This window comes from Aquarana catesbeiana, linkage group LG03 (assembly GCF_042186555.1).
Source record: "Aquarana catesbeiana isolate 2022-GZ linkage group LG03, ASM4218655v1, whole genome shotgun sequence".
Taxonomy (NCBI): Eukaryota; Metazoa; Chordata; class Amphibia; order Anura; family Ranidae; genus Aquarana; species Aquarana catesbeiana.
Genome location: NC_133326.1, coordinates 304,417,776 through 304,433,403, shown reverse-complemented (window position 1 = coordinate 304,433,403; position 15,628 = coordinate 304,417,776). Strand labels below are relative to the sequence as shown.

The 15,628-nt window shown below is 42.8% G+C and overlaps 1 protein-coding gene across 1 annotated transcript in view; it reads left to right on the top strand.

The window, feature by feature from the left end:
- The first annotated feature begins 11,016 nt into the window (after window positions 1–11,016).
- The window catches only part of LOC141133957 (uncharacterized), a 38,358-nt gene continuing 33,746 nt past the window's right edge, over window positions 11,017–15,628 (top strand). Inside the window, exon 1 of the mRNA XM_073623562.1 lies at window positions 11,017–11,062. Within this exon, the coding sequence (XP_073479663.1) occupies window positions 11,017–11,062 (46 nt within the window). The remainder of the gene's footprint in view (window positions 11,063–15,628) is intronic.

The following is a 15,628-nucleotide window of genomic DNA, read 5'->3' as shown; positions in this document are numbered from 1 at the left end:
CAACCGCCTCATTTGTGACATGCCCAGTGGCTACTGATCAAGGATGCATGCACTGTTCTGTCACCATTTGAGGAGGCCACAAGGATGGTGTGCAGCGACAATGCATGCATCAGTGACACTGTCCCTCTAGTCTTCCTGCTGGAGCACATGCTTCATGGAATTATGGACAGGGCACTTGAGGCATAACAGCGGGTGGAAGAAGAGGACTTCCTTTCCTCTCAAGGCCCCCTTTATCCAGATAGCATTCCTGCGGGTCCGCCAAACACACAGGAAGAAGAGGAGGAGGTTTGTGTCAGCATGGATGTCGAGGATAACACGCAGCAGTTGGGGATGGTTTTCAGTCCCCAGAAGCCCAAGGAGTTGTACGTGGCTGGGAGGAGGTAGTTACGGATAATGTGATCCTTTGTGACCCAGAGGATTCAGAATCTAATGCCTCTGCAAACTTACGCTGCATTCCCTCCCTGATTCTGCGAACCTTGCGAAAGGACCCTAGGATTCGTGGTATTAAGGAGAGGGATTATTACTGGCTGGTAACCCTGCTTGATCCATGTTACAAGGGTAAGGTTGCAGAACTCATCCTGCCTTCGCAGAGGGAGCAGAGGATGAAACATCTTCAGGAGGCCTTGAAGAAAAGTTTGTGTAATGCATTTCCAGACCCTGGGAGATTACCATTTCCTGTTGCTGCACAACGTGTTTCTGAGGCTTTGGTCTGTCAGAGGAAGAGCGGTGGAGAAGGTGGCCAGCTGACCGATGCCTTTAAACAATTTTTCAGTCCTCAGCACCAAGTAGGGATGAGCTTCGAGTTCGAGTTGAACTCATGTTCGACTCGAACATCGGCTGTTCGCCAGTTCGCCGAACAGCGAACAATTTGGGGTGTTCGCGGCAAATTTGAAAGCCGCGGAAAACCCTTTAAAAGTCTATGGGTGAAATCAAAAGTGCTAATTTTAAAGGCTTACATGCATGGTATTGTCATAAAAAGTGTTTGGGGACCTGGGTCCTGCCCCAGGGGACAAGGATCAATGCAAAAAAAGTTTTAAAAACGTCCGTTTTTTCGGGAGCAGTGATTTTAATAATGCTTAAAGTGAAACAATAAAAGTGTAATATCCCTTTAATTTTCGTACCTGGGGGTGTCTATTGTATGCCTGTAAAGGGGCACATGTTTCCCGTGTTTAGAACAGTCTGACAGCAAAATGACATTTCAAAGGAAAAAAAGTCATTTAAAACTACTCGCAGCTATAATGAATTGCCGGTCCGACAATACACATAAAAGTTCATTTATAAAAACGGCATGGGAATTCCCCACAGGGGAACCCCGAACCAAAATTAAAAAAAAAAATGATGTGGGGGTCCCCCTAAATTCCATACCAGGCCCTTCAGGTCTTGTATGGATTTTAAGGGGAACCCTGTGCCAAAATTTAAAAAAAAATGGCGTGGGGTCCACCAAAAATCCATACCAGACCCTTATCTGAGCACGCAACCTGTCAGGCCACAGGAAAAGAGGGGGGGGCAAGAGAGCGCCCCCCCTCCTAAACTGTACCAGGTCACATGCCCTCAACATTGGGAGGGTGCTTTGGGGTAGCCCCCCAAAACACCTTGTCCCCATGTTGATGGGGACAAGGGCTTCATCTCCACAACCCTTGCCTGGTGGTTGTGGGGGTCTGCGGGCAGAGGGCTTATCGGAATCTGGAAGCCCCCTTTAACAAGGGGACCCCCAGATCCCGGCCCTCCCCCCTGTGTGAAATGGTAGGGGGACCCCTACCATTTTACAAAAAAATTGTCAAAAATGTTAAAAATGACAAGAGACAGTTTTTGACAACTCCTTTATTTAAATGCTTCTTCTTTCTTCTATCCTCTTTTTTCTATCTTCTTTCTTCTATCTTCCTTCGGTTTCTTCCTCCATCTTCTTCTTCTTCTGGTTCTTCTGGTTCTTCCTCTGGTGTTCTCGTCCGGCATCTTCCTCCGCGGCGTCGGCATCTTCTTCCCTTCTTCTCCTCGGGCTGCTCCGCATCCATGATGGCATGGAGGGAGGCTCCCGCTGTGTGACGCTTCTCCTCTTCTGACGGTTCTTAAATAACGGGGGCGGGCCACCCAGTGACTCCGCCCCCTCTGATGCACGGGGACTTGACGGGGACTTCCCTGTGGCATTCCCCGTGACATCTGAGGGGTGCGGGGTCACCCGTTACGTAACCCCGCCCGCTTCTGACGTCACAGGGAAGTTCCCGTCAAGTCCCCGTGGGTCAGAGGGGGGCGGGGTCACCGGGTGGCCCCCCGTTATTTAAGAACCATCAGAAGAGGAGAAGCGTCACACAGCGGGATCCTCCCTCCATGCCATCATGGATGCGGAGCGGCCTGAGGAGTAGAAGGGAAGAAGACGCCGATGCCGCGGAGGAAGATGCCGGACGAGAACACCGGAGGAAGAACCAGAAGAATCAGAAGAAGAAGAAGATGCGGAGTGGCCCGAGGAAAAGAAGGAAAGAAGACGCCGACGCCGCGGAAGAAGATGCCGGATGAGAACACCGGAGCAAGAACCAGAAGAAGAAGAAGATGGAGGAAGAAACCGAAGGAAGATAGAAGAAGATAGAAGGTAGAAGAAAGAAGATAGAAGAAAGAAGAAGCATTTAAATAAAGGAATTGTCAAAAATTGTCTCTTGTCATTTTTAACATTTTTGACAGTTTTTTTGTGAAATGGTAGGGGTACTTTTGTACCCCCTTACCATTTCAAACAGGGGGGAGGGCCGGGATCTGGGGGTCCTCTTGTTAAAGGGGGCTTCCAGATTCCGATAAGACCCCCACAACCACCGGGCAAGGGTTGTGAGGATGAGGCCCTTGTCCCCATCAACATGGGGACAAGGTGTTTTGGGGGGCTACCCCAAAGCACCCTCCCAATTTTGAGGGCATGTGGCCTGATACGGTTCAGGAGGGGGGGCGCTCTCTCGTCCCCCCTCTTTTCCTGTGGCCTGACAGGTTGCGTGCTCAGATAAGGGTCTGATTTGGATTTTTGGGGGGACCCCACGCCATTTTAAAAAAATATTTGGCACGGGGTTCCCCTTAAAATCCATACCAGACCTGAAGGGCCTGGTATGGAATTTAGGGGGACCCCCCACATCATTTTTTTTTTAATTTTGGTTCGGGGTTCCCCTGTGGGGAATTCCCATGCCGTTTTTATCAATGAACTTTTATGTGTATTGTCGGACCGGCAATTCATTATAGCCGCGAGTAGTTTTAAATGACTTTTTTTCCTTTGAAATGTCATTTTGCTGTCAGACTGTTCTAAACATGGGAAACATTCGCCCCTTTACAGGCATACTATAGACACCCCCCAGGTATGAAATTTAAAGGGATATTACACTTTTATTGTTTCACTTTAAGCATTATTAAAATCACTGCTCCCGAAAAAACGGCCGTTTTTAAAACTTTTTTTGCATTGATCCATGTCCCCTGGGGCAGGACCCAGGTCCCGAAACACTTTTTATGGCAATAACTTGTATATAAGCCTTTAAAATTAGCACTTTTGATTATTCATGTTCGTGTCCCATAGACTTTAACGGTGTTCGCGTGTTCGAACTAATTTTTTGCCTGTTCGCACGTTCTGGTGCGAACCGAACAGGGAGGTGTTAGGCTCATACATAGCACCAAGGTCTGCTACCATCGCCTGCGTCTGCATTATATGGTGTAGGAATATCTAGGGGCAAGAGCAGACTTGGAGACCTTTCCAACAGAGCATCCACTGGATTACTGGGTCTTGAGGTTTGACCACTGGCCAGAACTTGCTCAATATGCAATTGAGCTACTGGCCTTTCCTGCATCCAGCATGCTTTCTGAATGCACATTCAGTGCTGCTGGAGGTTTTGTAATGGATCAAAGAGTGAGCCTGTCCACAGACTCTATTTATAAAAATGAATCAGTCCTGGATCAGCAGCTATCAAGCACCTGATGCTGATGTAACTGATTGAATTTGCTATGGATCTGGGATCCCTTGAAGACTGCCTTTGCTTCCTAATATATTCCTCCTCAATCATGATGATACTAGCTTCCAACAATATTTTTGGTTTAGGGCACCACCACCACCCAAGGCCCAATTTTCTGCCCCTGTTTAACAGGGGCATGTAATTACAATTTTTTAAATTATATTTAACAGCAGGGACAGTTCCTGCACCCAACAAGAGTAACTGTGAGGGGTTACTCTGTTCTGGGACCACCAACACCTAGGGCCCAATGTTTCTGCCCCTGTTTAACAGGAGCATGGAATTACAATTTTTGAAATAATATTTAACAGCAGGGACCGTTCCTGCGCCCAACAGGAGTAACTGTGAGAGGTTACAGTGTTGTGGCACCATCAAAACCAAAGGCCCAATTTTTCAGCAGAGTATATAGTGCAGTCCGTATAGTACATATACTGCAGTTCAGAGTATATAGTGCAGTACGTATAGTATATATACTGCAGTTCAGAGTATATAGTGCAGTCCGTATAGTATATATACTGCAGTTCAGAGTATATAGTGCAGTCAGTGTAGTATATATAATACAGTGCAGGGTACATAGTGCAGTGTACAATATATAATATAGTGTATTGAAGTGGTTAGGTGGAGCCCTATGACAGAATAAAGAAAAAAACGGAATGGGTTCGCCCGTCCATACCAGGCCCCTTGGGTCTGGTATGGATTTTGGGGGGGGGACCCCCACGCCATTGTTAAGGAAAATTTTGGCGTGGAGTTCCCCTTAATATCCATACCAGACCCGAAGGGCCTGGTTTGGACTGGGGGGGAAACCCACGCTGACATTTTTTCCTTTAGAAATGTCATTGTACTGTTCTAAACATGGGGAAAATGCGCTACATTAAAGGCAGACTAGGGGGACCCCCAGGCATGATATTTAAAGGAATATTTCAGTTTTATTGTTTCACTTTAAACATTATTAAAATCACTGTTCCTGAAAAAACGGCCATTTTAAAAACTTTTTTTGCATTGATACATGTCCCCTGGGGCAGGTCCCCAAACACTTTTTATGGTAATAACTTGCATATAAGCATTTAAAATGAGCACTTTTGATTTTTCACGTTCGTGTCCCATAGACTTTCAAGTTCGTAGACCTCTGATATTGGATTTTTCTGCTGTCTAGTCCTGTTAGCCTTTGTTATTTCAAAAACAGCATAGCACAAATCATATAGTGAAAGGTGATCAATAAATTCACAGATGTGCATAGCATGGTTTTGGAAATTAAAGTAATATTAGCATATAAATAATAGAATGTCAGATATAATATGAGTTGTATTGTGAGATGTTTCTATGCAGTGCTTGTATAGTACTTTTTACTGACAGAGGTTTGTTACAATTCATATGAACTAGAAAATACTCAATTATTACATGCATAGCTATTTAGCTGTCATTTCTATCAACACATTTTTTAAAACACAAATAAATATTTTAAGCAATATTTTATCTGGATTTTATTTTTTTTTCTAAAACCGCTGCTTCTCCTTGATTTATATAAAGAATGTCCAATTTATTATGGTAAGTGCAGACTTTAACACTCAGTGGTTGCAACCCTAAAAAAAAAATAAATAAAAGAGATCCGGTTCTCTTATAGCAGGTTAAAAAGCACAGAGCTTGTGCTGTCTAACCTGTCCCTCCCTAAGTTGTAAAAAAACCTGGTTGATCCTGCCTGTTCCTGTGCCCCCCATGGTGAGCTGACCACAGTAATCATGGCTGCTGATCCCTGATTACTGTGGTCAGTTTACGTGCCTCTGTCATCCCGCTGTTCTCCTCTCTCCCTCTCTCCCCCTCCCTCCCTGCCTGTCAGCTCCTATGTGTGTGAGCCGTCTCTTGCCCCCCCTCCGCTATTAGTGGTAAATTAAACCTAATTAAATATCACTGCTTGCCAGCCCCTCTCTTTTATGCAGACCTCCTAAGCTGTGTAAGTGTGGAAAACAATACCTTTAAATACCTTTTTTCAGATTTGTTCTGGACGGTCACATGACCTCCAGCCGCTTTCCTCCCCATCTAAGGGCTACAGCGGAAGGGGCTGAGCGGACAGCACAGTGGTCATGTGACCCTCCCGACTGATGTCAGGGGGGGTCTTGGCTGCTCCCACTATTGGAGAAGGATGATCACATGACCAGCCAGAACAGATCTGAAAAAAGTATTTAGAGGCATTGTTTTAACACATGCACTTAAAGAGTTTAGGATGCCTGCATAAAAGAGAGGGGCTGGCAGATATTTTTTATAAGTTTACAAACACTTAAGGGATTTAAATTACTTTTACGATCTGTGTAGCATTTGTTTAAAAGTGTCATATGAATGCTCACAACACAATATATATATATATATATATATATATATATATATATATATATATATATATATATATATATTTATTGTGCTGATTTGCTAAAGAAGTTAAGAATCTCCGCACAATAAGTTATGTAAATATTTGCTTCAGTTACTAAACAGGACAGGTGGGTGGGACTTTATGTGCCTACTGGAGTACATATTTGACAAAATTAAAATCTAGCTAATTCTATTACAAAAGATCAAGGATACAATTGCCAAATAGGCATATGCAATAATCATACTAAAAACATTAAAGTAGGTATAACAAATATAGTTACAGTAGAGTAAATGGTCAATGTGTTTTGTGGGGCTTCCTGCTTCATCATGACCCTATATGCCTTTTGAAGATGTTCCATCATTAATGACACTCTTGTACTAGAAAAAAGAACGTTACAATACCAATATTGAAGAGGAAAAAAAGAAAAAGAAAAAAAAGGTAAAACGAGAAAGACATAATTTAATATAATTACACCAATCTTGTTAAAGTTTCCTGTCAATAACAGCAGGAGAGAAAAAAAAAAGGGGGGGGGGGGTTTCCCCCAACAAACTTACCACCACTGTGGCATTTGCTTCAGTTATCCAATTGTGTGAAAAACTCCTGTTTGCTTTGAATACTTAATCATGTGTAGATGAAGTAGGTAAACAAGAATTTGGTTTGCACATGATTGGAAACTTAAAGTCAATATTCACGTGATTTAAAGAGATTTCTAAAATAAATCCATTGTATACATGCCTGCTCTGTGCAATAGTTTTGCACAGAGCAGCCCTGATACTCCTCTTCTTGGGTCCCCTGCTAGTGCTGTCTGCTCCACCCCCAAGTGCCCCCATATCAAGCGTCTTGCAAACAGCATTTTTTTGCCTTATTGTTTAACAAACTGTTAAGAAAATTTTCAATTTTAATTCAACTTAGTCTGACTGGGTATTGAAACTGAATTTTGATTAGGTTAAAAATTACATCTTTAGTAAACTGTCCCCAATGTATCAAGGAGCTGTTTATAGCTTTGCTTATTTGAGTGGAAAACTTTTTTGATTGTAATTAAAGCTTTTTGTTGACTATAAATATCAAATATTTTTATTTTTGTTCCAAAACTATTATTTTAAATTTCAATGGTTAATTATGAGAAATTAGCCATAATACAGAAGATATTTATGAAAATAAGCCATTGTAACCAATGTAGTCGAAATCACAAATAGAAAAATCATACAGGGAACCATGCTGATTCCTCTTCTGTTTGTGAAAATCTTCCTCTGTTCTGACCTCCCCCTCCCCGCCACTGTAATCTTCTGGTGTAGTGGGAGTTATTATAACTAAGGGGCTGTCACGGGCTCTCATTAAGAGAGCTTGACTATGCTCATCTTTTTTGTCCAGATCCGCCATTCATAGAAGCCATACAACAGCTTCTACGAATGAAAAAGGATCTATGAATAGGGGATAGGGCTATCAATAATCTGCCCATCCTTTATTGATAGATTGCTTTCCGCTTATAGAAGCTGTGGTAATGGCTTCTAGGAATACTGGATTTAGGTGGAAAAGCAGGTGTGGGGGTCAGGATTCAGGAAGAACAGAAGAGGAATCAGCACAAGGGACACATCCTTCTGACTGTAAGTTATGTCTCTTTTACTGATTTTTCTGTTTGTGAATGATCCTAGAATAATATTTTTCAGTCTCTTAACAATTCTTTCCACTTGTACACTTGAAGCTTTTTCATTAGAATGCACTCACTGTATTTGAGAAGTCTGTCAAGTTTTTCAAAAACCCAAACCTTCACTGCACCAATTTATCATTTAAGCTTAAAGAACTACTGTCACTATGCCCATTCATAGCAAAGTAACAATGTAGAGGCCTCTCCCTTTGAACCCTTAATACCCATCCTACTATTGCTGCTTTGCTGCCTCTGCCTCAGTATCAGCTCATGGCAATATCTGATGTTTTTGGGTTTGGGGAAGCATATGACCTCCCCATGTGAGAGGGCTTAGGTCTAGCAACCAATCACTAGGGTGACATTACTGTTCCCCTTTAGCATCTGACATCATCCAACATTCAAGTGTTGGCAAAGTGAGTATCAGGGGTTTGGGAGGTGTGAAGAACCTTTACAAAGACACAGTTACTTTGCCCTGAATGGAAAAGGTGTCAGTGTCTCGGTATCTGAGGTAGAAGGTACAGAAGAGATAATATAGTAGCCTATCAATATACTGTATGCAATCCAATATGAATGCATATGTGTTTTAAAAAAAAAATAAAAAAATCTTCTTTCATTATCAATATATAGCTGTCACATGACCCAGCTATTTCCTAGCCCAACTGCAGGGAAACATCAGTAGGAGGAACTTCCTCTGCTGCTGGTCATATGCTCAAAAAAAAAAAGAAAAAAAAAAGAAAACAGTCTTTAAAATACAAAGTAAAAATACATAATTAATATCAAATAAATGTTTTAAATCATCATACAAATACGTATTTTAACTCAAATCTTTATTATTTTTGTGCAAAAACCTGATTTGGCATATCTATGGGGAGGCCTTGCCAATTACAGCCTGTTGCACACCCCTCCAGCCTGTGTCTATTGTTCGTATGTGCATACAATTACAGGGAGGTGATGCTTCCATCAATCAGCATGTACTATACTGCCCCAATAGCATAGAGCTGTTTAGTGGACATAGAGAAGGAGGAGGGAAGGAGTGGGCTTTTATTTATCTCTCTATATATACCCATTAATGTAACTCGATAGACATGTGGGCTGCACAAAAGAAAAGGAGGAGATGAACAGCTTAGAAGGTAACTGAAACTAGAGCGTGCTCAGTAGATGTAGCAATGGCTGGTTTACACAATCTCAGGCTGTAGCGGGAACACAGTTAAGGAGGGAGGGACCTGAAATGATCCAAAAGTGACACGAAAGTTTACTCTTAACAAATTTAAAGCTAGTGCTCTCAACATCATAATTGGCTAGTGGAAAACAGTTTAGGGCAGGGGTCTCAAGCTGGCGGCCCTCCAGCTGTTGCGAAACTACAAGTCCCATGAGGCATTGCAAGGCTGACAGTTACAAGCATGACTCCCGCAGGCAGAGGCATGATGGGACTTGTAGTTTCGCAACAGTTGGAGGGCCTCCAGTTCGAGACCCCTGGTTTAGGGCCCTATTCACAAACCTACTGTTTGTGATTACCCACTGGAGACCCAACGGGGATCCATGCAAATAGGCATGAGCAGGAAGCCCTATTGAAAGCAATGAGAGCCTGGCAGTGTCCATAACTATTTGTGGCCAATTGCATGTAATCACTCATGCAGCAATTACCTGTGGAAGATCAGATACAGTAATTACCTGTGGATGGTCAATCCTGGATGTAGGCAGTCTGATTATTTTATTGCAGTAACACACAGTATGCAAGCAGCTTGGTTAGACCACGGTATAAAAGAAAGAGAGAAGGTGTGTTTTATCTTTAAATAGAAATTAGAATATAAATAATGTAATATTTGAGAGACAATAACCAAAAATATTATACAGAGGCAGGACAGTATGTAAACAGCTTGGTTGGGCCTCAATACAAAAGGGAGTGATGAGACAGGATTTATTCTGGATTCAGCATGTATTTATGTCAAGATTTATGTCATTATAATCAGGGCAGTTGCCAACCCTTCCACAGTGCAGAGAGAAGAGCAAGCAGCAGCATATAGAGGAGGGAAATCCTACAGCAGCAAAAATTAGAATCCTATCATCTCTCCACAAATCAGGTTTTTTTGGGGGGGAAGGTATTTTTTTTTTTGCTGGGGCCCATTTTGTATTTTTGGTCTGCAGCATACATGTGTTGCTGATGCAGGCAAAGCTGTCCTTTGTTTGCAGCACATCATCTCAAACTTGGGCTGTGAAGTAGGGCACACACGAAAGCACCACATATTTCTTGCTCCTATTACTACATCTGCCAGTAAATTTAGGCAATCCCCTTTATACAAAAAAAGGTTCTGCGCAAGAGGTTCTGCGCAAGAGGCAGTAGCAGGTGAGCAGATTCTGCTGGACAAAGCAGTGGTCAAGATGCACCATCTAAAGTGAGGGCACATCTGCCCTTTCTATTTCAGAGTAATTGTGCTGTACATGGGATGGAGGATGAGATAGCAGACTGTTCATGGGCGCCACTGCTTGGAGGGAGTGAAACATTCTGAGGGGGAGGCAGAACCACAGTGAGGGAGAATTTTGTCCAGGGGCAAGGCCAGTTTGCAGAGCAATGGAGGGAGTAGCCATCCTAATCCATTTTGGGGCACTGTCCCACAACTTGTATAAGCCGCTGCTATTCTCAGGACTGGTCCACAGAGCTCTCCGGTGTGGACCTATTTTAATGTATCTGCTGCTAGAATTAAAGTGATTGTAAAGTCTCATAAAAAAAAAATAATAATAACAAACATGTTATAATTACCTCATTTGTGCAGTTGGTTTTGCACAGAGCATTCTGGATCCTCCTCTTCTCGCGTTCCTCTTCGCTGCTTCTGGCCCCTCCCTCCTGTTGAGTGCCCCACAGCAAGGAGCTTGCTATGGGGGCACCCAAGTCGAGTCATAGCTCTGTGTGTCCATTCAGACACGGGAGCCCTGACCCGGCCCCGCCCCCTCTCTCTCTCCCCAATTGGCTAACTGATTTTTATTGACAGCCGCGGGCGATAATAGCGCCGCTGCTGTGTCTCAGCCAATCAGGTAGAGAGTTCCGGATGGCTAAGACACTCGTGGATGTCACTGGAGAAAGATGGGGCTCAGGTAAGTAATTAGGGGGTGCTGGGGGGTTGCTACACACAGAAGGTTTTCCTATCTTAATGCATAGAATCCATTAAGATAAAAAAAAACCTTCTGCCTTTAAAACTTCTTTAAAGAAAACAAAAGTGGCAGGTCCCTGTCTTGGGTTATTGTGGGCGCATTCTACACATCTGCTGGCTGCAGATTGTGCCAATGTAGGTAGCCAGGGAATATAAAAATGTCTCTCTAGGGCCTTTTCAATGGCTGTTTTGCCCATGTATTTTCCTTTGTGAAATTCGGACACTAGTTCAGTTGCTACAGCAGCTGGCATGACTATTCTCCCGCCCTGCAGTTGATACCACTGATCTTCCCTGTACTTCCCAGGTTCAGTCTCTATCTATTCCTGTTCTGCCTTTGTGTAAACTGGATCCCATTCAGAGAGTGGTACTGGGTACAGGGGGGGAGTAAATGTTGTGGGGGCTGCTGGAATGCTGCATCCTTGGCTGCTTGATCTGCTTTTCTATTTCCTCTAGCCACTCGGGAATCTCCCTTCTGATGGCCCCTGCAATGGGTCACTGCACTTCAGAGGGGGCCCATACTGCTTCTAAGAGTTCCAGTATCTCTGTCTCATATTTAATGCTCTTCCCTCCAGATGCAAGTCCTCTCTCCTTATACAGGGCCCCATGAGCATGAAGGGTCAGGAAGGCATACTTAGAGTCTACATAGACATTCAATCTTAGTCCCGCAGCCAGCTGTAATGCTCTGGTCAGTGCAATCAGCTCCACTTTCTGTGCTGAGGTTCCCTGCTATAAGGATCCTGCCTCTATCACCGTTTCCTGCGTGACAACTGCATAACCTGCATAGCGGACCCCATCTTTTACAAAGCTGCTGCCATCAAAATACTCAACATCTGGCTTTTCCAATGGGCTGACTCTTGTGGGGTGGGGAGCAGAGTGGCTGGGTTTAGGGTGCTGACAGTCTCTAAATGGATTCAGGGATTTTCACACAGCATGGCCTGGTATTTGATCATCCGGCTGTTAGTGAACCAGTGTTTTCCCTTGTAATTCATCAATGCCTGTACTTGGTGTGGGACTCGAACATAGGTTTCCTGACCCAGTGACAACTTGTCGGCTTCGGCCACCAGGACGGCTGTTGCGGCGATGGGCCACAGGCAAGGTGGTCAGCCCTGAGTTACAGTGTCCAGAAACAAAGAAAAAGGCATTTTTTTCACAAAATTTATGGTCTTTTTTATTTATAGCACAAAAAATAAAAAACCCACTAATGATTAAATACCACCAAAAGAAAGCTCTATTTGTGTGAAAAAAAGGACACAAATTTCATATGGGTACAGTGTTGCATAGTGAGTAATTATCATTCAAAGTGTGAGAGCGCTAAAAAGCTGAAAATTAGTCTGGGCAGGAAGAGGGTGTAAGTGCCCTGTAGTCTGAAGGACACTGGCCTGCAAAAATTGGTCCAGATTTTGGCCCGATCTTGCCATTACTGACCCAATACTATTTACAATTGGTCAAGCAGGAGGATTAATAGAATCTTTGTGTATTTTGGCAAACGTGTATACATACACTCGGGGTAAGATATTTCTTCTCCTTCTTGTTAAAGACTCTTTGTTGGTATCCAAATTCAACCAATGATGTTAATTCAGTTTTATAATGATTAGTAGGGTCTCTATCTAATTTTTTATAAGTGTCATTATCTGCCAGCATGGTGGCTAATTGGGTATGATAGAATTGTTTATTCATTATGAATACCCCCTCCCTTATCTGCTGGTCTAACAATCACATCTTTCCGATTTTCTAATTGTTCAATCCCATCTTGGACACATTTAGGATTTGCATTTTGTTTAGGCACTATGTTTTCTAAATCTCTTATAACCAAATTTTTAAACACTTCGACGTGTTGATTGGCTGGTACAGGTGGATTAAATAGAGATTTTTTTTTTTCAAACCACTATGTATTCCATTTGTGGCAAGATCTGTACTGTAGCTTCCTCTGGTATTCCGACCCAGAAAATATTTTTTTAAGGTTCAATTTCCTTATATATTTATGGATGTCTATATAGGAATCAAATATGCTAATATGTTTCTTTATTCCACATTTTAATCCTGAGTTTAGTACATTGATCTCTTTGTGTGTTAAATCAATCCCATGCAAATTGTAGTTAATCCATTTCTCACCTTTTTTTTTGGATCCTTCGTCCTGCTCTGCATCCTTTTCCCCCATTCTCATTTCCTCCATTTGTGTGGGTGTGGGTCACGGGTTAATTTCTGGATTCCATCCCCCCCAACCTCTCTGATGATGATAGGGGTAGGGTGGAGCTGGCGGTCCCCCTATGAACGCACGATTCCCCGGAAATCCATGCTGTCCTCTCCCCCCTCCATAAAAAAGGTGATCGTGGAAAGCTCTACTGGAAAAACCCATGTTTATATACTGTAAAGCCCCCAATTTGGGTGATAAAGTAGAGAAAAAAGCACTTGACACCCCAAAAAAGCCACAATCTTTTTGGGATAAGGCTGTTTTTTTAGCCTGTAGAAGGTGCAAAGCCTGCCGGCAAATAAGTAACCCTGTCAGGGAACTTGACAGATTAAAATCTATGGCTAATAACAGAGTATTTGATATTAAATAATTTATCACCTGTAATACTGACCATGTTGTCTATGTCCTGGTGTGCCCATGTGGTTTAATGTATGTAAGTCGGACCAAACTAATTTTGAGAATATGCATTGCAGAACATATAAACAAAATAATTATTGGTTTTAAGCATCATAGCGTGTCATTACATTTCAAACAATGTCATAACCAGGATCCATCAGGGTTAAAATTTTGGGGAGTTGATAGAACCTTTCCAGCATGGAGGGGTGCAAATAGAGTAAGGGGGCTATCAAAAAGGGAAACCAAATGGATATTCCTAATGAATACTTTATCTCCAAAGGGGATGAACCTAGATTTAGATATTAAGTGCTTCCTAAAGTGATTACTAACACTATGGGTCTGAATATAAAATGAGTTCCCATTTATCTATAAGTAATAAATCAATGAACCATTATCTGATTTCATCCAATTTATTGTTCTGGGACCTTTGTTAGGAATGTTAACGTAACATCGTTATTATCGAAATCCCTGCCCCGCTATTGAATTTAAATATTGATCTTTTGGTAATTACTGTTTAAGGACAATTTCCTGGGAATTTAAAATCTGATTTTCTAATTTCGATTTTTAATTATTTATTTGTTTACTCCTATGATATAAATAATTTAATACATTTTGTATATATTTGAACCTTAATAACACTATTTTGGTTTCTCCTATTCCATTAATTGTTCAATATCCAGTCCACTTATTAAATTTATAATAATAGCTATATAGAATACACTAAATCCAATTTAGGCTAATAAATACTGCTTTAATAAATAATATTTTATTGTATTTTATCTTTAAGCTCTGTGTTAGTTTAATTTTAATTTAAATACATTTATAATGAGGGATGGAGTTCTGAATCACGTGACTAGTATTATGTGCATATATGTGTATATATATATATATATATATATATATATATATATGTATTATATGTACAGGTCTCAAAATTTCAAGTCCTGAGCTACTAGCCAGGCCTCAAGGGTTACTCGCCACCAGTGCCCCACTCAATCCCTACCCTGCCCCGCCCCTAAACACGCCCTCATAAGTTATCTCATGAAATGACACTTAAATGTTTTATGCAAAAGTAAGTTACAGAAATAAATATTAACAACTTTATCAGTGCAGCCTCACCTGTGCCCCTCAATGCAGCCTCACCTGTGCCCCTCAATGCAGCCTCACCTGTGCTCATCAATGCAGCCTCACCTGTGCCCACCTTTGCAGACACACTGTGCCCACTATTACAGCCTCACTGTGCCCACTATTGCAGCCTCACTGTGCCCACCATTGCAGCCACACTGTGCCCACAATTGCAGCCACACTGTCCCCACCATTGCAGCCACACTGTGCCCATTGCAGCCACACTGTGCCCATTGCAGCCTCACTGTGCCCATTGCAACCACACTGTGCCCGTTGTAGCCACACTGTGCCGTTGCAGCCTCAATGTGCCCATTGCAGCCACACTGTGCCCTTTGCAGCCACACTGTGCCCGTTGCAGCCACACCGTGCCCATTGCAGCCTCACTGTGCCCATTGCAGCCTTACTGTACCCATTGCAGCCACACTGTACCCATTGTAGCCACACTGTGCCCATATCAGCCTCACTGTGCCCATATCAGCCTCACTGTGCCCATATCAGCCTCACTGTGCCCATTGCAGTCTCACTGTGCCCATTGCAGTCTCACTGTGCCAATTGCAGCCTCACTGTGCCCATTGCAACCTCACTGTGTCCATTGCAACCACACTGTGCCCATATCAGCCTCACTGTGCCCATCGCAGTCTCACTGTGCCCATTGCAGCCACACTGTGCCCATTGCAACCACACTGTGCCCATTGCAACCACACTGTGCCCATTGCAGTCTCACTGTGCCCATTGCAGTCTCACCGTGCCCATTGCAGTCTCACTGTGCCCATTGAAGTCTCACCATGCCCATTTCAG